Here is a 21,038-nt window from a genome sequence, read left to right as displayed (position 1 = left end):
TTTATTTGCAAATTATGGTGGAAAATAAGTATTTGGTCAATAACAAAAGTTCATCTCAATACTTTGTTATAAACCCTTTGTTGGCAATGACAGAGGTCAAACGTTTTCTGTAACTCTTCACAAGGTTTTCACACACTGTTGCTGGCATTTTGGCCCATTCCTCCATGCAAATCTCCTCTAGAGCAGTGATGTTTTGGGACTGTCGCTGGGCAACATGGACTTTCAACTCCCTCCAAAGATTTTCTATGGGGTTGAGATCTGGAGACTGGCTAGGCCACTCCAGGACCTTGAAATGCTTCTTACGAAGCCACTCCTTCGTTGCCCGGGTGGTGTGTTTGGGATCATTGTCATGCTGAAAGACCCAGCCACGTTTCATCTTCAATGCCCTTGCTGATGGAAGGAGGTTTTCACTCAAAATCTCACGATACATGGCCCCATTCATTCTTTCCTTTACACGGATCAGTCGTCCTGGTCCCTTTGCAGAAAAACAGCCCCAAAGCATGATGTTTCCACCCCCATGCTTCACAGTAGGTATGGTGTTCTTTGGATGCAACTCAGCATTCTTTCTCCTCCAAACATGACAAGTTGAGTTTTTACCAGAAAGTTCTATTTTGGTTTCATCTGACCATATGACATTCTCCCAATCCTCTTCTGGATCATCCAAATGTTCTCTAGCAAACTTCAGACGGGCCTGGACATGTACTGGCTTAAGCAGGGGGACACGTCTGGCACTGCAGGATTTGAGTCCCTGGCGGCGTAGTGTGTTACTGATGGTAGCCTTTGTTACTTTGGTCCCAGCTCTCTGCAGGTCATTCACTAGGTCCCCCCGTGTGGTTCTGGGATTTTTGCTCACCGTTCTTGTGATCATTTTGACCCCACTGGGTGAGATCTTGCGTGGAGCCCCAGATCGAGGGAGATTATCAGTGGTCTTGTATGTCTTCCATTTTCTAATAATTGCTCCCACAGTTGATTTCTTCACACCAAGCTGCTTACCGATTGCAGATTCAGTCTTCCCAGCCTGGTGCAAGTCTACAATTTTGTTTCTGGTGTCCTTTGACAGCTCTTTGGTCTTGGCCATAGTGGAGTTTGGAGTGTGACTGTTTGAGGTTGTGGACAGGTGTCTTTTATACTGATAACGAGTTCAAACAGGTGCCATTAATACAGGTAACGAGTGGAGGACAGAGGAGCCTCTTAAAGAAGTTGTTACAGGTCTGTGAGAGCCAGAAATCTTGCTTGTTTGTAGGTGACCAAATACTTATTTTACCGAGGAATTTACCAATTAATTCATTAAAAATCCTACAATGTGATTTCCTGGATTCTTTCCCCCCATTCTGTCTCTCATAGTTGAAGTGTACCTATGATGAAAATTACAGGCCTCTCTCATCTTTTTAAGTGGGGGAACTTGCACAATTGGTGGCTGACTTAATACTTTTTTTGCCCCACTGTACTTTCATGCTTCAAAGGAGGTTTTGACATCGTAATAAATGCTGGCAGTACCATAATGTGGGGTTTCTGCTAAAATGATGCAAACGAAGCATACAAAATATCACTATGGTCATTTATTAACCAGCATAAAGTTTCTCAACACCTGCAACTTGTAATTGGGGTTTCACTTAGCAGTGAACTGTCTAGTGGCTAAATGGTGAAATATGAAAACTTTAGCAAGAAAGAAATTGAAGTAAAGAGAATTGTGATCTGTTTGGGCTCACCTGAAGTTTCTAGTCCCTCCATTTGTCCAAGGACCAATGTGCTTTGCCTCTTCTCTTGTCAGGGGAAATAAATAATACACTATTTCCCCCCCGGGCGACTCTTCTTGTTCCACTTCGCTCTCTGATGCTGATGTCAATTCACACGGTGGTGGTCATACAGGACCCTCATGTGAAACGGAAGCAGTTTCTTTCAACGAGCCCCCCAAAAAACCCTGTGATTTTCGCCATCACCTGCTATCATCTTTGGAATAGCTTGAAACAAAGTCGGCTGTTCTCTGGTGCGAACGCACTCTGTGCTGGTCACATGATACAATTGACCAATGATGTATCTGTATTTCGGCAGTCGGTCTTTTCCATAACCACTCCAAAAATGAAACGAGTTGTCAAATCTCCCATGGAAACGAAAATATACAATGGATCAGAGAGTAAATGCTTTAACAAAGCAGTGACGGGCAGGACGAAAAAAATTCCCGTCATGTCAGATTTTTGGCCCGTCACCCACTGGCAACTGCCTGTCACAATGACTGGGTGATGGGTTTCTGGCTAAGCCCTTGGTTGTAATACCAATCCCTATTAATGATGCAAACCTAAACCAGTTTAGAGAATAAAAAGCCATATCTGGCAATGTATTATATGCCAAGAGTGAACAAAAATTTCAGTCTTCTGAAAGCCTAGCAGCCGACGGGGGCCTTTCTGTGTAGAGTTTGTATATTCTCCCTGTGTCTACGTGGGTTTCCTCCGGGTGCTCCGGTTTCCCCACAGCTCAAAGACATGCAGAGAGGTTAACATGGGGCAGTCTTGAGCGAGGCACCGAACCCCTAACTGCTCCCTGGGTGCTGTAGCATGGCTGCCCACTGCTCTGGTGTGTGTTCACTGCTTCAGATGGGTTAAATGCAGAGAGGAATTTCACAAGTGTACATGTGATGAATAAAGTTGTTCTTAACAGTGCAAATGTGAAAATATAGATAATTCACAAAACACACGATGTTGGCCACGAACTGACTAGCTAAAACAGCTTAACTGACTGAGTATATAAATAGAATAATTTGGCTGCACCATTTCCTTTAAAGTCATTGGTTGCACAGCACTATGGACACTCGTTACCTGTAAATTGTAGCTGTGACAAGCGGCTACGTATGCTTTCGCTGATAAAGGACAGGTAGGTGTCTTCTGTTAAAAGGAACTTCCACATGGATGGTAATGTCACCTGTGATGGGTCACATTCTAACATATCTGCCTGTTCACAGGTTTCCGTTTCACATCAGTGCGCGGTGATAAAGTAGACATCCTGTACAACAACATAAAGCACGCCATATTCCAGCCATGTGATGGAGAGATGATCATCGTATTGCATTTCCACCTCAAGGTGCACATCTGTATATGCTTTTTATGTTGGTGCAGGACAATTTCCACATGGTTTCCCAAGCATGAAACTAGTCAGTAAAATTGGAAATGTTGCTACAGTTTGGAGCAGTTAGTGTTTGTGTTTTTTCCTTCTCAGTTGTCTAGAGATGCCGTTTTCATCAGGCTATTAAGATCAGTAATGTAAGGCTGCAGAGTTCTTGATAAAATGGCTGTCTTAGTTTTTGGGTTAGATTTGGGGTCACCATTCTCTCTTGCTGATTCTTTGACCAGTTTTGCAAGAAGGAAGAATATGTATAATAATTTCTGACCCTATTGTAGCAGACTATGGTAGTTAAAATTTCAAGGTAGATGTTTGAATGATTGCTCAACTCGAACTATTGATTCACTGCACATTTGAAATAGACTAGCCTAAATACCAAGCAAAAACAACTATTTAAAGGAGATGCGCAGAACCTTTTTTTTTTAATAAATTTGAGTGGATAGTATCTCCATCCTTGACTCTTGTATGCTGCATGAAATGGGAATTTAAAAAAATTATATTTGAGGGTTTTTTTTTTTTTTTTTTTTTCACCAAAAAAACCCCTATGGAGAAAAAATCCAGGACCGTGACGTCGCCCGGGTAGGACGCAGCCGGGGCCCCACCCTGGAGCCAGGCCCGGGGTTGGGGCTCGTATGCGAGCGCTTGGTGGTCGGGCCTTTGCCCATGGGGCCCGGCCGGGCTCAGCCCGAAGAGGCGACGTGGGCCCGACCTCCTGTGGGTTCACCACCCACAGAGGTAGCAGTAGGGGTTTGGTGCAGTGTGGATTGGGTGGCAGTCGAAGGCAGGGGCCTCGACGACCTGACCCCCGGACACAGCGGCTGGCTGTTGGGACATGGAATGTCACTTCGCTGGGGGGGAAGGAGCCTGAGCTTGTGCGGGAGGTTGAGAGGTACCGGCTAGAGATAGTCGGGCTCACCTCCACGCACAGCTTGGGCTCTGGAACCCAGCTCCTCGAGAGGGGCTGGACTTTCCACTTCTCTGGAGTCGCCCATGGTGAGCGGCGGCGGGCTGGTGTGGGCTTCCTTATAGCTCCCCAGCTCAGCCGCCATGTGTTGGAGTTTACCCCAGTGAACGAGAGGGTCGCCTCTCTGCGCCTTCGGATTGGGGAGAGGGCTCTTGCTGTTGTTTGTGCCTACGGGCCAAATAGCAGTATAGAGTATCCGGCCTTCTTGGAGTCCCTGGGAGAGGTACTGAGGGGTGCTCAGACTGGGGACTCCATTGTGCTACTGGGGGACTTCAATGCTCACGTGGGCGATGACAGTGACACCTGGAGGGGCGTGGTTGGGAGGAACGGCCTCCCCGATCTGAACCCGAGTGGTGTTTTGTTATTGGACTTCTGTGCTAGTCACAGTTTGTCCATAACGAACACCATGTTCGAGCATAGGGGTGTCCATAAGTGCACGTGGCACCAGGACACCTTAGGTCGGAGGTCGATGATCGACTTTGTAGTCGTGTCATCTGATCTCCGACCCTATGTCTTGGACACTCGGGTGAAGAGAGGGGGCTGAGTTGTCAACTGATCACCACCTGGTGGTGAGTTGGATCCGCTGGCGGAGGAGGAAGCTGGACAGACCTGGCAGGCCCAAACGTATGGTGAGGGTCTGCTGGGAACGTCTGGCCGAGCACTCTGTTGGGGAGGTCTTTAACTCCCACCTCCGGGGAGAGCTTTTCCCAGCTTCCGAGGGAGGCGGGGGACATTGAGTCTGAGTGGACCATGTTCTCTACCTCCATTGTGGACGCAGCTGTTCGGAGCTGTGGCCGCAAGGTCTCCGGTGCCTGTCGTGGCGGCAATCCCCGAACCCGGTGGTGGACACCGGAAGTAAGGGATGCCGTCAAGCTGAAGAAGGAGTCCTATCGGGCCATGTTGACCTCCGGGACTCCTGAGGCAGCCGACGGGTATCGGCAGGCCAGGCGTGCTGCAGCTCGGGCAGTTGCGGAGGCAAAAACTCGGAACTGGGAGGAGTTCGGGGAGGCCATGGAGAAGGACTATCGGTCGGCCTCGAAGAAATTCTGGCAAACCGTCCGGCGCCTCAGGAGGGGGAAGCAGTACTCTGCCAACACTGTTTACAGTGCGGGTGGGGAGCTGTTGACCTCGACTGGGGACATTGTCGGGCGGTGGAAGGAATACTTTGAGGATCTCCTCAATCCCACCGTCATGTCTTCCACTGAGGAGACTGAGGCTGATGACTCAGAGGTGGACTCGTCCATTACCCAAGCCGAAGTCACTGAGGTGGTTTGCAAGCTCCTCGGTGGCAAGGCACCGGGGGTGGATGAGATCCGCCCTGAGTATCTCAAGTCTCTGGATGTTGTGGGGCTGTCTTGGTTGACACGCCTCTGCAACATCGCGTGGCGGTCGGGGACAGTGCCTCTGGAGTGGCAGACTGGGGTGGTGGTCCCTCTTTTTAAGAAAGGGGACCGGAGAGTGTGCTCCAATTATAGGGGAATCACACTTCTCAGCCTCCCAGGGAAAGTTTACTCCAGGGTACTGGAGAGGAGAATTCGACCGATAGTCGAACCTCGGATCCAGGAGGAACAATGCGGTTTTCGTCCTGGTCGCGGAACACTGGACCAGCTCTATACCCTTCATAGGGTGCTCGAGGGTTCATGGGAGTTTGCCCAACCAGTCCACATGTGCTTTGTGGATCTGGAGAAGGCATTCGACCGTGTCCCCCGTGGTATTCTGTGGGGGGTGCTTCGGGAGTATGGGGTTCGGGGCTCTTTGCTAAGGGCTGTCCGGTCCCTGTACGAACGGAGCAGGAGTCTGGTTCGCATTGCCGGCAGTAAGTCAGACCTGTTCCCAGTGCATGTTGGACTCCGTCAGGGCTGCCCTTTGTCACCGGTTCTGTTCATAATTTTTATGGACAGAATTTCTAGGCGCAGCCAGGGGCCGGAAGGAATCCTGTTTGGGAACCACAGGATTTCATCTCTGCTTTTTGCGGATGATGTTGTCCTGTTGGCTTCTTCAAACCAGGACCTTCAGCATGCACTGGGGCGGTTTGCAGTCGAGTGTGAAGCGGCTGGGATGAGAATCAGCACCTCCAAGTCCGAGGCCATGGTTCTCGACCGGAAAAGGGTGGCTTGCCCTCTCCAGGTTGGTGGAGAAGTCCTGCCTCAAGTGGAGGAGTTTAAGTATCTCGGGATCTTGTTCACGAGTGAGGGAAGGATGGAGCGTGAGATCGACAGGCGGATCGGTGCAGCCTCCGCAGTGATGCGGTCGCTTTACCGGTCCGTCGTGGTGAAGAAGGAGCTGAGCCAAAAGGCGAAGCTCTCAATTTACCGGTCGATCTACGTTCCGACTCTCACCTATGGTCATGAGCTTTGGGTAATGACAGAAAGAACAAGATCACGGATACAAGCGGCTGAAATGAGTTTCCTTCGCAGGGTGGCTGGGCGCTCCCTTAGAGATAGGGTGAGAAGCACAGTCACTCGGGAGGAGCTCGGAGTAGAGCCGCTGCTCCTCCACATCGAGAGGAACCAGCTGAGGTGGCTCGGGCATCTTTTTCGGATGCCTCCTGGACGCCTCCCTGGGGAGGTGTTCCAGGCATGTCCCCCCGGGAGGAGGCCCCGGGGAAGACCCAGGACACGCTGGAGGGGACTATGTCTCTCGGCTGGCCTGGGAACGCCTCGGTGTTCTTCCCGAGGAGCTGGCCGAGGTGTCTGGGGAAAGGGAAGTTTGGGCTTCCATGCTTAGACTGCTGCCTCCGCGACCCGGTCCTGGATAAGCGGAAGAAGACGAGACGAGACGAGACGAGATATTTGAGGGTTAAAATCGACCGCAAAGTTGGCATTCGAGCTGCCCTTCTGAGCCAGCCAGCCCTGAGTGCGTGACGTCACAGCAGGAACCGGTTTTAAGGCCGAGGCCTTTGACAGCTATAGACCAAAGTGATATCAATAAATTTATGGTGAAAGTAAGAAATCCCGTCACCGACTTGCTCAACTAAGACTGATTTGACTTCACTGATTGTGGGTTGACTCTCATTAAAACAGGATGGGTGTTATAACTTATGCAACACACATGTACATGCATGCATTTTCACTGATAAAACGTAAAAGGCTAATTGAATAATCAGATGAACTGAGACAATCACATTCTGAAGCAAATTAAATAATCTTATACCAGTAACTTAAACGCACAAGTTACATGTATTAATCTAAATGCAGGTAAACAACGTGTGTGTTTTATATCCAAATGACGGTTGGAGTTTACCCATCTGTGTTCTCGCTTCTTGAAGGCCGACCTTGTGGCTGATTTGTTTCGAAACAATCTGACTTTCAGTTCATTCAGTTCTCCGTTCATTCACTTCTTCCACGTTTGGGCGAGATGGCAGCAATATCCAGCAGAGAAATCAGATGGCTGCTCCACTCATTCTCCATGACTGAGTACTCTGCCATTACTGCTCGGCTCAGGCAATTACTAAAACCAGGGATGGAATGGAACGTCACCAGTTTTAGCAACAGCCACGGGGAGGTCACTGCCCGAGCGATATGTTCCGTCCCGGGTTTTACTAACAACCCTCGGCTCACTCCGGGAAAACTGGTGCAACTAAACTCACTTTCCTTTTCTTGTAGTTTTAATTGTTGGTACTGCACCCTCCATCAATACGGGCTTATAGCCAACGCTCCTCAACATATCAGAGGTTTCATATGAGTCTTCAGTAAAATGTGCAGATGAGAGACCACTTCGTAGCTGCCCAATGTGCCTGTGAACTTCTCGCTTAACATGTCCAAATCTATGCAGTTTGAACGTTCTTGGGCTATGAATGCAACGTAAATCCACCTTATGTCGTGTTGCTGCACTGGCCAAAAACATCTGCGTGGCATGGCGATAAATTAGCTCAAAATGGAGGATCGGAGTTGCAGTCATCTCTGTTTTAGTATAGCGGAAATGGCGATGAGACTGATAGACTTCCTGCTGTGACGTTATGGACATCAAGGTCATTCACTCAGACCGCTACCTATATGAATCACTTTAATCATAAAAATTACTATATTAGATTTATTGTTAACGCTTAAAACTGTTCCTGTGCCATTCTTGAGGTCTCAAGGCATTTATAAACGAAAGTGAGGCCATGGCTCTGCGTATCTGCTTTAATATCTTTTAATATAAAATGTATTTTCTACACATTATTTCAAGAGTAGGTTGTCTTCCAAAAAGCAGCTGTAACAACAGCTGGTTAGATGGAACTCAAATCATAAGATGACCCTGAAAATTAGATTGGTTGGTTGAGCTCTGGTTAAGTAATATGCCCTGGCAAGCGGTAACCAGTGCTTATATAATGTGTGATTGAACCAAGGATGAGGGAGAACAAACACTTTTGCAGTCTTTTTCCATCTTTCCTCACTTTTTTTTTGTGTGTGTCCAGAATGCCATCATGTTTGGGAAGAAACGCCACACAGATGTACAATTCTACACAGAGGTGGGAGAGATCACTACAGACCTGGGCAAGCACCAACACATGCACGACCGAGACGACCTGTATGCTGAGCAGATGGAGCGTGAAATGAGACACAAGCTCAAATCGGCCTTTAAGAACTTCATTGAGAAAGTTGAGACGCTTACAAAGGAGGAGCTTGAGTTCGAAGTCCCTTTCCGAGATCTGGGGTGAGACTGTAACAACCATGAGCCGGGGTGGGGTGGGGGTTGTTTTCTGTTGAGGAACTTGGTATCAAACTGTTTTTTGCATCTGTGTGCAGGTTCCAGGGTGCTCCTTACAGAAGTACTTGTCTCCTACAGCCAACGTCTAGTGCACTCTGCAATGTGACGGAATGGGTGAGTGTGAAAAATTCAAAACAAATAAGGGCGTTACTGAGTGGACACACCTTATGTCAGGGTGGTTCAGTTAGTTCAGAGTGGACACCAGCTTACAAAAATGTGTGAACAAAAATTGTCTTGGTTTCTTTCAGTCGGCCTGTTTTTCTTTATTGTAAAATATAAATAGGGGTGTAAGAACACCGGTATGGTTTGAGTCGCAGTACCAGTTTCATGATTTTGTGGAATGACAGCTTTGCGCACACTTGGGCATTATCTTATCCAGCTTAGTCACCTGGAATGCTTTTCAGTTCATAGCTGTGCCTTGTCAAAAGTTAATTAGTGGAATTTCTATATTTTGAGATCTAGTAAATATCAGGAAATGGTATCTTTCAGGGAATAAAAAAAAAAAATGCAGTAACCCTGTTCCACAACTGTAGTGATCCATAATGTCAAGAGCCGCTCAACTAAGTCCCTTATTACTTTTAAGACATGATTTAAAAAAAACAAATTGATTAATAATACAAATAAAGATGAATTTAACTGGCTGTCCACACTTTTCACATTTTTTATTTATTCAAAAAAAAATTTGGAGTGGGGGGTAATAATTTAACCTACATTTTATCTATATTTTACTCTGTACTTGAGCTGCTGCAATACCTGAATTTCCCATTATGGAGTTCAGTAGAGGAGTGTCTTGTACGTTTTTAACTTTTTTTTTAAACTTATTAAACTATATCTGCATAAACATGCTGCATTTTTTTAATATAGTGAGAGAAATGGCTTTATTTCCAAGCAGTAGTTATGAAGTGAAGCAAATAAGCTGTTAGCTTTCATAGTTTGTTTTATTTATTTATTTTTTTGGTGGTTTTCTGAGGAAGCTTAATCACGTTATGTGCTACTTCTCTGATCTGTGTCAAAAAAAAAAATTAGATGAAGTGGGAACGGGTGGCACGGTGGTGTAGTGGTTAGCGCTGTCGCCTCACAGCAAGAAGGTCTGGGTTCGAGCTCCGAGTTCTGTGTGGAGTTTGCATGTTCTCCCCGTGTCCGCGTGGGTTTCCTCCGGGTGCTCCGGTTTCCCCCACAGTCCAAAGACATGCAGGTTAGGTTAACTGGTGGCTCTAAATTGACCGTAGGTGTGAATGGTTGTTTGTTTCGATGTGTCAGCCCTGTGATGACCTGGCGACTTGTTCAGGGTGTGCCCCGCCTCTCGTACATAGCTTGCCTCTGACCCTGTAGAGTTAGGTTTTCTTTTGTAAACCTAAATAGGTAAATAGGTTTTCTTTTGTAAATTTCATCAAGCTTTTTTGTTACCCATAGTGAGGGGTGTATTTTCCCCCTTTTTTTTCTTTTTCCCTTCCTTGTTCCTTGTGCTTTATTAAATTATTCTCTCCATTTCTGTCACTGTGTCCTTCCATCTCGTTTCCCCATAGTTCATTCTTAAAGAACAGATTGAAGAAAAGTATGTATAGATTCACTTTGATTCCTGAATTCACCCCAGGCCTTTTTTGTTTTGTTTGAGGAGTTAAGTTGTAAGGCGATGGAAGAGGAATGGACAGAAGTGGACACAGATGACCAATTTTCAAACATGTGAACATTTCCCCCCTCCCCCCCACCATTTTCTTCATTCTGAATTGGTAGTCTTCTCATCTCATCTCATTATCTGTAGCCGCTTTATCCTGTTCTACAGGGTCGCAGGCAAGCTGGAGCCCATCCCAGCTGACTACGGGCGAAAGGCGGGGTACACCCTGGACAAGTCGCCAGGTCATCACAGGGCTGACACATAGACACAGACAACCATTCACACTCACATTCACACCTACGGTCAATTTAGAGTCACCAGTTAACCTAACCTGCATGTCTTTGGACTGTGGGGGAAACCGGAGCACCCGGAGGAAACCCACGCGGACACGGGGAGAACATGCAAACTCCGCACAGAAAGGCCCTCGCCGGCCACGGGGCTCGAACCCAGGACCTTCTTGCTGTGAGGCGACAGCGCTAACCACTACACCACCGTGCCGCCCGAATTGGTAGTCTTGTTTATGAAATCTTTTTTCCCCTTTTTTAATAAAAAAAATGAGTCTTAACATTTGCTTGTGGCTTTTTTTTTTATGCGGTTTGTAAATGTACTTGCTGGAGAATCGTTGATGTTGCATGTACTTGCTTTAGTTACTGAAGGTTTTTATAAGAGAAAACTGACTGGCCATTTTATTATTTTATAACGGCAATGAGGCAGCCCCTTAGCAAAAAGAAGTTTAATCAAGTGTGCTACAAGTATACTTATTTTATACTAAAATCGAGGAAGTGTACTTGAAGGTTACTTCTTATAAACTAATTCTTGATACACTTACAACATAGTACAGGGAAGTATACTTGGTTTATACTGAACCAAGTATAAAAAAGTATAAGTAGACCTATATCAATACTAAGACTTACACTTATACATTACTTTAATACTAAAACTTATACTTGGACCTAAGTATACTTTGTAAATCTTTTTGCCACAAAATAGGAATGCTTAGCATATATCTTGCTTCAAGAGCACAATAAGGTCAACTCATTAATTGACTCAACGTTTAATTTATATATTTATACTATATGTATATATTATATTTATAATTTATATTACATTATATTTTATATATATATATTATATTTATAATTTATATTACGGCGGCACGGTGGTGTAGTGGTTAGCGCTGTCGCCTCACAGCAAGAAGGTCCTGGGTTCGAGCCCCGGGGCCGGCGAGGGCCTTTCTGTGCGGAGTTTGCATGTTCTCCCCGTGTCTGCGTGGGTTTCCTCCGGGTGCTCCGGTTTCCCCCACAGTCCAAAGACATGCAGGTTAGGTTAACTGGTGACTCTAAATTGACCGTAGGTGTGAATGTGAGTGTGAATGGTTGTCTGTGTCTATGTGTCAGCCCTGTGATGACCTGGCGACTTGTCCAGGGTGTACCCCGCCTTTCGCCCGTAGTCAGCTGGGATAGGCTCCAGCTTGCCTGCGACCCTGTAGAAGGACAAAGCGGCTAGAGATAATGAGATGAGATAATTTATATTACATTAGCTGAGCTATACAGCTGGTAAGTGATTAGGGAATCCAACCTGATCAGAGGGCCCCTCTCACCCCCTCCATCACTCCTTCCAACTGCTCCCATCAGGCTGGCGCTACAATGTACCACTATAAACAAAAAGTCCTTCATCCCCTCTGCAGCAGCCTTACTCAACAGCACATGATGAACATTACCAGCCAACCCAACCGTCAACATGCATGTCTTGTTTAATGTCTTATTATAATTCTGGAGATTAACACTTAGTCATTATGTGTACTGAATTGCATTATCTTCATGTACCTTACACTTCATCATACACAAAAACAGGAAAACAGAAAAAAGTTTGGCTTGACTTTATTTATTTAACTAGTCCCTTTCAAAAGGGTTTGGCAATGGTGTTATGTACAGTGTGTCAGCTGTTTCAACAAGGACACATTTTGTTTTGATCATGTCAGGCGAGACAGCATGAACAGTTTCAGTTTTTTGAACATCATATACAAAATGACTTTGTACATTTATTTGCGAATCTTTACATACAGGCCTGCCTGATTTACTAAGTACGTCAACTAAAACACAACATAGTTTGCGACATGGACAAAAAGCAGAGATTTCATGTGAACATATTTGTTTAAACAACCAATTCTATAATACAACAAAATGTACCATCTTTCAAGTATGCAGCACTGTTGAATCTCTTCTTTAGTCTGTCATAGGTTTTACTGTGGTACGTAACTCCATCAACCAAAAAACGGTTGTAAGACCAAAAGCAGTTACTTAGTTTCCCACACAACTTTTCAATGGCAAGCCTATATGACATTTTTATACTGGTTTCCCTTAGCAAAAAGTAGTATACTTAAAGTTCATTTTGTAAAGTATTCTGAAGTGTACATATAAGTATATCAAGTGTACTACAGGCCATGTACTTCAAGTGTACTAGAAAGCATACTAATTTAATACTTCTTCGGACTAAATTGGAACATTTTAAGTTTATAAAAGTATACTTCAAAGTTACTTTTAAGTTAGCAAAAGTACTCTTTAAGTACTCTCATCTATACTATATCTATACTGTAAATGTACTTGGTATATCCCTCTTGTATACTTACAGTATATAACTAGTACAATGGCAGTACATAAATAAGTGTACTTATGATATACTTCAAGTACACAATAGGGATATACCAACTGCATTGATAGTATATAAATGAGTATACTTGAAAGTGTACTTTTGTAAACTTAAAACGGACTTGAAAGTATACTTTTATAAACTTAAAATGTTCCAATTTAGTCCGAAGAAGTATTAAATTAGTATGCTTTCTAATACACTTGAAGTACATGGCCTGTAGTACACTTGATATACTTATACTTACACTTCAGAATACTTTACAAAATGAACTTTAAGTATACTACTTTTTGCTAAGGGGCAACACAATGCATAAAATTATGCACGTGCAGATCAAGAACTTTAATGTTCAATTTACATGAGAATGTGACGTCGGTGACCTATTTAGACAGTTCATTAACTTTTGATCTGGGGTTTTCATGCACAACACTGTGGAGCTTCTACCATGCAGGGGAGGGGAATGTGCCTGATCTGTGGGCAGAAATGCCTCACTGAAGAGAGAGGACAGAGGCGAGTGTCCAGACCGGTTCAAGCTGACAGGAAGACGACAGTAAATCAAATATCCACTCTATACCTGCGGTGAGCAGAAAAGCATCTTGATGCACTACACATTAAGGCAGATGGTTAGCGTGTGCTTTGTTTTATTCTGCATTGCTGTGTTGTATTTCTCAGTCACACTTGCTGCCTTTTTTTGGTCTAAGTTCGATGTTGAGACGTGCTAAAATGAGTCATGATACCACAATAGACGCTTTCCTGTATGCAGAGGGCTGGTGGTGACCAGTGTACTTTTAAATAACATGCAGAGATGTCAACCACAGAACAAGCTGTATTCTGTGGATGCTTGATCGATGATTAGTGCTACTTTATGTGGGCAAACTAAGTTTTTATTCGAGTAACATTTCAGCACTGTAGGTTATTCTTAAATGATGCTTATTATTCCAAAACAGTCATGGTTTACTTTTTTTCCAATACATGCGTTAAAATATAAAATGGCATAAAACCCCATCCTCTTTGTTTTCTCATACATTTCTATATTTTTCTCTGAGTTTCATCAGGATGTATTTTCTATTGCTCTGGTTGAATCATACGGTCATTGAAAAGTTTATCGTAACTTCGGTTACAAATTATACGAAGTTATCTAAACATTTGCTTTTTTTGTATTGATCACGTTTTTCATTTTGTTCCTCTAAAACAATGTGTTAATCAGGGGCAAAGCGAGATGTTGTAAACATTTGGGGCTTCACACAAACGTAGGGGATCCAGAGGTATTTTAGTTTGTTGCAAAATGGCAGACGTGTATTTATGATACAGGACACTTGGTTAAATTAAAAATGTGCTTTCATATCAAAATACTTTAGTAGGTTAATAGTTTTCATAATACTAGTGCATCTCAAAAAATTAGAATACCATGAAAAAGTTCCTTTTTTTTCATAATTTAATTCAAAAAGGTAAACTTTCATATATTCTATATTCATTACATCTCATCTCATTATCTCTAGCCGCTTTATCCTGTTCTACAGGGTCACAGGCAAGCTGGAGCCTATCCCAGCTGACTACGGGCGAAAGGCGGGGTACACCCTGGACAAGTCGCCAGGTCATCACAGGGCTGACACATAGACACAGACAACCATTCACACTCACATTCACACCTACGGTCAGTTTAGAGTCACCAGTTAACCTAACCTGCATGTCTTTGGACTGTGGGGGAAACCGGAGCACCCGGAGGAAACCCACGCGGACACGGGGAGAACATGCAAACTCCGCACAGAAAGGCCCTCGCCGGCCACGGGGCTTGAACCCGGACTTTCTCGCTGTGAGGCGACAGTGCTAACCACTACACCACCGTGCCGCCCTATTCATTACATGTAAAGTGAAATATTTAAAGCCTTTTTTGTTTTAATTTTGATTATGGCTTATAGCTCATGAAAATCAGAAATCCAGTATCTTAAATTATTAGAATATTCCCTAAGATCAATCTCAAAAAGGATTTACAATACAGAAATGTCCAACTTCTGAAAAGTATATTCATTTATACACTCAATACTTGGTTGGGCTCCTTTACCATGAGTTACTGTATCAATGCGGTGTGGCATGGAGGTGATCAGTCTGTGGCACTGCTGAGGTGTTACTGAAGCCCAGGCTGCTTTGATGGTGGCCTTCAGCGTATCCGTATTTTTGGGTCGGGTGTTTCTCATCTTCCTCTTGACAATACCCCGTAGATTCTCTATGGGGTTCAGGTCAGGCAAGTTGGCTGGCCAATCAAACACAGTAATATCATAGTCAGCAAACCATTTGGCAGTAGTTTTGGCACTGTGGGTAGGTGCTAAGTCCTGCTGGAAAAGGAAATCAGCATCTCTAAAAAGCTTGTCAACAGATGGAAGCATGAAGTGCTCTAAAATCTCCTAGTAGATGGCTGTGTTGACTTTGGACTTGATAAAATACAGTGGACCAACACCAGCAGATGACATGGCATCCCAAATCGTCACAGACTGGAAACTTCACACTGGGCTTCAAACACCTTGGATTCTGTGCCTCTCCACTCTTCCTCCAGACTCTAGAACCGTGATTTCCAAATTAAATGCAAAATGTACTTTCATCTGAAAAGAGGACTTTGGACCACTGAGCAACAGTCCATTTCTTTCTCTCCTTAGCCCAGATAAGACACTTCTGACATTGTCTCTGGCTCAGGAGTAGCATGATATTAGGAATGCGAAAGTTGTATCCCCTTTCTTGAAGATGTCTGTTCGTGATGGGTCTTGATACACTGACACCAGCCTCAGTCCACTCCTTGTGAAGCTCTCCCAAGTTCTTGAATCAACTTTTCTTGACAATCCTCTCAAGACTGCGGCCATCCCTGTTGCTTGTGCACCTTTTCCAGCCACCCTTTTCAGCAATGACCTTTTGTGGCTTACCCTCCTTGTGGAGGGCGTCAGTGATCATCTTCTGGACAACAGTCAAGTCAGCAGTCTTCCCCATGATTGTGGTTGTGTGTACTGAACTAGACCGAGAGATACACTGTGTTCATACTGTTTTACTCAAACTCGAAATTAAATATTCTAAAATTTTGAGATGGCTTTGTTTTTGTACTGTATGCCATACTGATTAAAGTTGAAGAATGCTTGAAACATTTGTTTGTGTAATGAGTCTATAATGTATAACATTTTCACTTTCTTCAATAACTGATGGAAAATTTCGAACTTTTTCACAATATTCTAATTTTTTGAGATGCACTAGTATATTTAAGCTTACCCTCTGCAATCACTTTCTAAGTATGTTTTTTCATATTTTGTTTATACTGTCATTTTGGAAATGAAAATTTATTTAAAAAAAAGTGCTTGTTGTAAAGTTAAACAATTAAGTAAATTTCTAGGTGTTACAATTCTGTTTTTAATTGCCTTTATTAAAATATTCACATTTTGCTAATTTACTTGTAAGTTGCACATTTATGTACAAAAATAGCATTCAGAATCCAATGCATCACCCGAGTTGTTCAAAGTTGCAGTGTGAATTATACGTTTTGATAAACCAATCTTGCAGTTTTGTACAACTGAAAGTAAAAGCACCAGGGAAAGGACATGGCCTGCATATTTATAGAAGACAGATGAACAATACAAATTTAGCTTTAATCTCATATAAATGTATACAAAGTTTGATAATGATAAATATTTTACTTTCTTATGAATACATAACTTTAATAAATATGAATATTTGTTTACCTGACATAATCTAAGTTACACTACCCATCATGATTATTGGCAACCCCTGGAAAGGGGGTGAGAAGAAAAAAAAAACACATTTTGGTGACGTTGCTTCATCTTGCGCTACAAAAATGAGAAACATCCAGTCTTTAATTGAAATAAATTTATTCAGAGGAAAAACAAATCCCTCATCAAGAAATAATTATTTTCAACAAAAACAACCCTGTATAATACTTGGCAAAATCTCCCTTTGCCAGTAAAACAACACTGAGTCTCTCCTATAACATTTTATACGGTTGGAGATACAGAGCAGGGCATCGGAGACCATTCCTCTTTACACAGTCTTTCCAGATCATCCAGGGTCCTCAGCCCTCTCGTGTGCTGTCTCCTATTCAGCTCACCCCACAAGCTTTCAATGGAGTTCAGCTCAGGGGACTGAGATGGCCAGGGCAGAAGCTTAATTCTGTGCTCAGTGAACCATTTTTGTGCTGATTTGGACATGTGCTTCAGATCATTGTCCTGCTGGAGGATCCACTGGCAACCCAGTTTTAGTTTCCTGACAGAGGCAGCCAGAGTTTGATTTAAAACATCCTGGTATTTCACCGGTACTCAATATCTATACTCAAACACAGTCAAATCAGCTAACGTTAGTTACCTAGCCAGTAGCAATCCAAAAGACTAGAACCTGGATATACCTTTCAGCATTGATGGTGTCTTTCCAGATGTGTAAGCTGCCCATGCCACACGCACTAATGCAACCCCATACCATCAGAGATGCAGGCTTCTGAACTGAGCGCTGATAACAACTTGGGTCGTCCTTCTCCTCTTTAGTCCGAATGACACGGCGTCCCTGATTTCCATAAAGAACTTCAAATTTTGATTCGTCTGACCACAGAACAGTTTTCCACTTTGCCACAGTCCATTTTAAATGAGCCTTGGCCCAGAGAAGACGTCTGCGCTTCTGGATCATGTTTAGATATGGCTTCTTCTTTGAACTATAGAGTTTTAGCTGGCAACGGCGGATGGCACGGTGAATTGTGTTCACAGATAATGTTCTCTGGAAATATTCCTGAGCCCATTTTGTGATTTCCAATACAGAAGCATGCCTGTATGTGATGCAGTGCCGTCTAAGGGCCCGAAGATCACGGGCACCCAGTATGGTTTTCCGGCCTTGACCCTTACGCACAGAGATTCTTCCAGATTCTCTGAATCTTTTGATGATATTATGCACTGTAGATGATATGTTCAAACTCTTTGCAATTTTACACTTTCAAACTCCTTTCTGATATTGCTCCACTATTTGTCGGCGCAGAATTAGGGGGATTGGTGATCCTCTTCCCATCTTTACTTCTGAGAGTCGCTGCCACTCCAAGATGCTCTTTTTATACCCAGTCATGTTAATGACCTATTGCCAATTGACCTAATGAGTTGCAATTTGGTCCTCCAGCTGTTCCTTTTTTGTACCTTTAACTTTTCCAGCCTCTTATTGCCCCTGTCCCAACTTTTTTGAGATGTGTTGCTGTCATGAAATTTCAAATGAGCCAATATTTGGCATGAAATTTCAAAATGTCTCACTTTCGACATTTGATATGTTGTCTATGTTCTATTGTGAATACAATATCAGTTTTTGAGATTTGTAAATTATTGCATTCTGTTTTTGTTAGGGATTTGCTGGGATTCAAACCTGGTTCGTTGGTGTGATAATCCAGCAAACCCCCACTAGGCCACCAGGGGGATGACTCAAATGCAGAGGCGCAAGTAGAAAAAGTATCAAACAACAGTTTATTTACACTATGTACAATATTTACAATCCGATGAAAAAAAAAAATCCAAAAGCACAGAAGATAACAAAAATGAAAATATCAAAAGGTGCAAAGTCCAAAAACAAAAGGAAAGACAAAATGCAGAACGCTCAGAAGATCCAAAAACACAGTAAATACTTAGGTCCAAAAGAAAAGCAAAGTGCAAAACAAAGAACACGGTACAGAGGAAACTGGAGATAAACATAACAGCACAAAGACTCCGTGACAAGAGGACTGAACTCAGGGGGTATAAATACACAAACTAAATTGAACACAGGTGAAAATAATCAGGACTAAACAGGCAATTAACACAAACACAAAACACAGGAACAGTGGCGGCCTTTAAAGGCCAAAACAAACATGACACGAAAATGAAATAACAGCGGCCTCTAGAGGCCAAAACAGTCCCAGTCCTAACAGTTTTTATTTACAATTTGTACTTTGTCCCAACTTTTTTGGAATCGGGGTTGTAATTATAGTTATATTTTTCTCACTGTTCATGGAATAGATTATAAATAATAATATTAAAACGTATAACCTTATTGTCATTAAATGACATGTTGCATTTTTAAGGGGTTGTGGTTTTTGGTTCCAAATTAAACTATTCTTTTCCCAAAACAATATGGAATATGTATTCTGACATTCAGCTGTCTGTCTCATATTATCACAATAAACTTAATAACCTGTGTTATTCTCAGTGCCAGTTGGTTGTGATATAAGATTTAGACAGGAGACAGATCCACAAAGGCACATACAGAGTTGAAATCTTGATTTCTCTTTTTAAATTCTTTTTTAAAGTGTTTAAAGTCTAAATGACCTACATGCTGTGTTAAATGTACAGTGGCCATTTTAGACTTTAACATTAACATGCTGTGTTAAATCTTATCTCATTATCTCGAGCTGCTTTATCCTGTTCTACAGAGTCGCAGGCAAGCTGGAGCCTATCCCAGCTGACTACGGGCGAAAGGCGGGGTACACCCTGGACAAGTCGCCAGGTCATCACAGGACTGACACATAGACACAGACAACCATTCACACTCACATTCACACCTACGGTCAATTTAGAGTCACCAGTTAATCTAACCTGCATGTCTTTGGACTGTGGGGGAAACCGGAGCACCCGGAGGAAACCCACGTGGACACGGGGAGAACATGCAAACTCAGCACAGAAAGGCCCTCGACGGCCACGGGGCTCGAACCCGGACCTTCTTGCTGTGAGGTGACAGCGCTAACCACTACACCACCATGCCGCCCCATGTTAAATCTTAATACCAAAAATGTGCAATAGAAATGTAGCCCTTTCCTTTCACCAGTACTCCATGTGCAAGATATTTTAACTAAAAAATTTGAGTGGTTCGTTCACAAGATGTGCTTTGAAAAGACAGTGTGTTCTTAGTTTATCTACTTTTAGTTTCTTCTTCAGATATTATGCAGACATATAATTGATTCGCCTTCCAGTTGTACAGCCAACAGTGGTACCTTTGCAATTTCTTTTGCTGCTTGCAGGCCGAGCATTTTGTCTACGATGGCTGTGCATGCTGGCAGTATGACCGTCTCAGCAATCGTGTGTGGCTTCTTAGACTTAGCTACTATCTCAGCCACTATTGAGGTATTTCACCTGACGTCACAGGGTCACGTGACGCCCTGGTGTCCGCCATTTTGGACGGCAAGCTAGCTAATGTCAACAACAGTAGCTGGTATGTTACTGTAGCAATGTTTACGTTCAGTCATTTGGATGACTGTTAAAACCTTTCAGTCTCAAGTTTTTCCTTTACTGGATTTACTAGTTTACTGAGCTAGCGCGTGCTAGCTCCCGGCCGGCAGGCTGGCTAGCGCGCGCTAGCTCCCGGCCGACAGGCTGGCTAGCGCGCGCTAGCTCAGTAAACTAGTAAATCCAGTAAAGGAAAAACTTGAGACTGAAAGGTTTTAACAGTCATCCAAATTACTGAACGTAAACATTGCTACAGTAACATACCAGCTATGATGTTGTTGACATTAGCTAGTGCTAACAGCTAGTTGCTAATAGACTGCTACAACTACACTGACCCTAATAATACAGTTCTTAGTCATTGCCTGGTAACAGCAAATTTATAACGGGCCATGTCTCAACAGACTAAGAAGTTCTTTCAATGACATTTAATAACATTTTGTTTATCCTGAGGACCAAAAGTAAATGAAAATGTGAACAAACCTTAGCTGTAATAAAGATGGCGACCACCGGCTCCAGGGACGACCCGCTGATGTAGGCATGTTACCCAGCCTGACACAAAATATTTGTAGGTATCCAAACTCGTATACGCTTTCAGATCAATACCTGTGTATGGCGATGGGTTTTTAACGACATAGGTATACAGATCATGTGGGCCGAAGTCAGGTAAAGACGAGGGCTTCGTGTACTTCCTTACGTCAGTGAACAATCCTGGTGGAAGCAGGTAAACGTCATTCTCTAAGCCTGCTAACCTCAATTTTTGCAAATACCTCTCCCTCTGCTCGCCCTGTAAATGCCC

General features: G+C 43.5%; 1 protein-coding gene across 1 annotated transcript in view; it reads left to right on the top strand.

The window, feature by feature from the left end:
- The window catches only part of LOC132882571 (FACT complex subunit SPT16-like), a 36,168-nt gene extending 16,918 nt beyond the window's left edge, over nucleotides 1-19,250 (top strand). Inside the window, exons 9-12 of the mRNA XM_060915663.1 lie at nucleotides 2,957-3,075; nucleotides 8,478-8,716; nucleotides 8,809-8,884; nucleotides 19,230-19,250. Coding sequence (XP_060771646.1) covers nucleotides 2,957-3,075; nucleotides 8,478-8,716; nucleotides 8,809-8,884; nucleotides 19,230-19,250 — 455 coding nt within the window. The remainder of the gene's footprint in view (nucleotides 1-2,956; nucleotides 3,076-8,477; nucleotides 8,717-8,808; nucleotides 8,885-19,229) is intronic.
- Nucleotides 19,251-21,038: the final 1,788 nt, after the last annotated feature.

Source organism: Neoarius graeffei, chromosome 3 (genome assembly GCF_027579695.1).
Source record: "Neoarius graeffei isolate fNeoGra1 chromosome 3, fNeoGra1.pri, whole genome shotgun sequence".
NCBI classification, from domain to species: Eukaryota; Metazoa; Chordata; class Actinopteri; order Siluriformes; family Ariidae; genus Neoarius; species Neoarius graeffei.
Note: the sequence above shows the minus strand (reverse complement) of the source record. Positions and strands in the feature narration are given on the sequence as shown.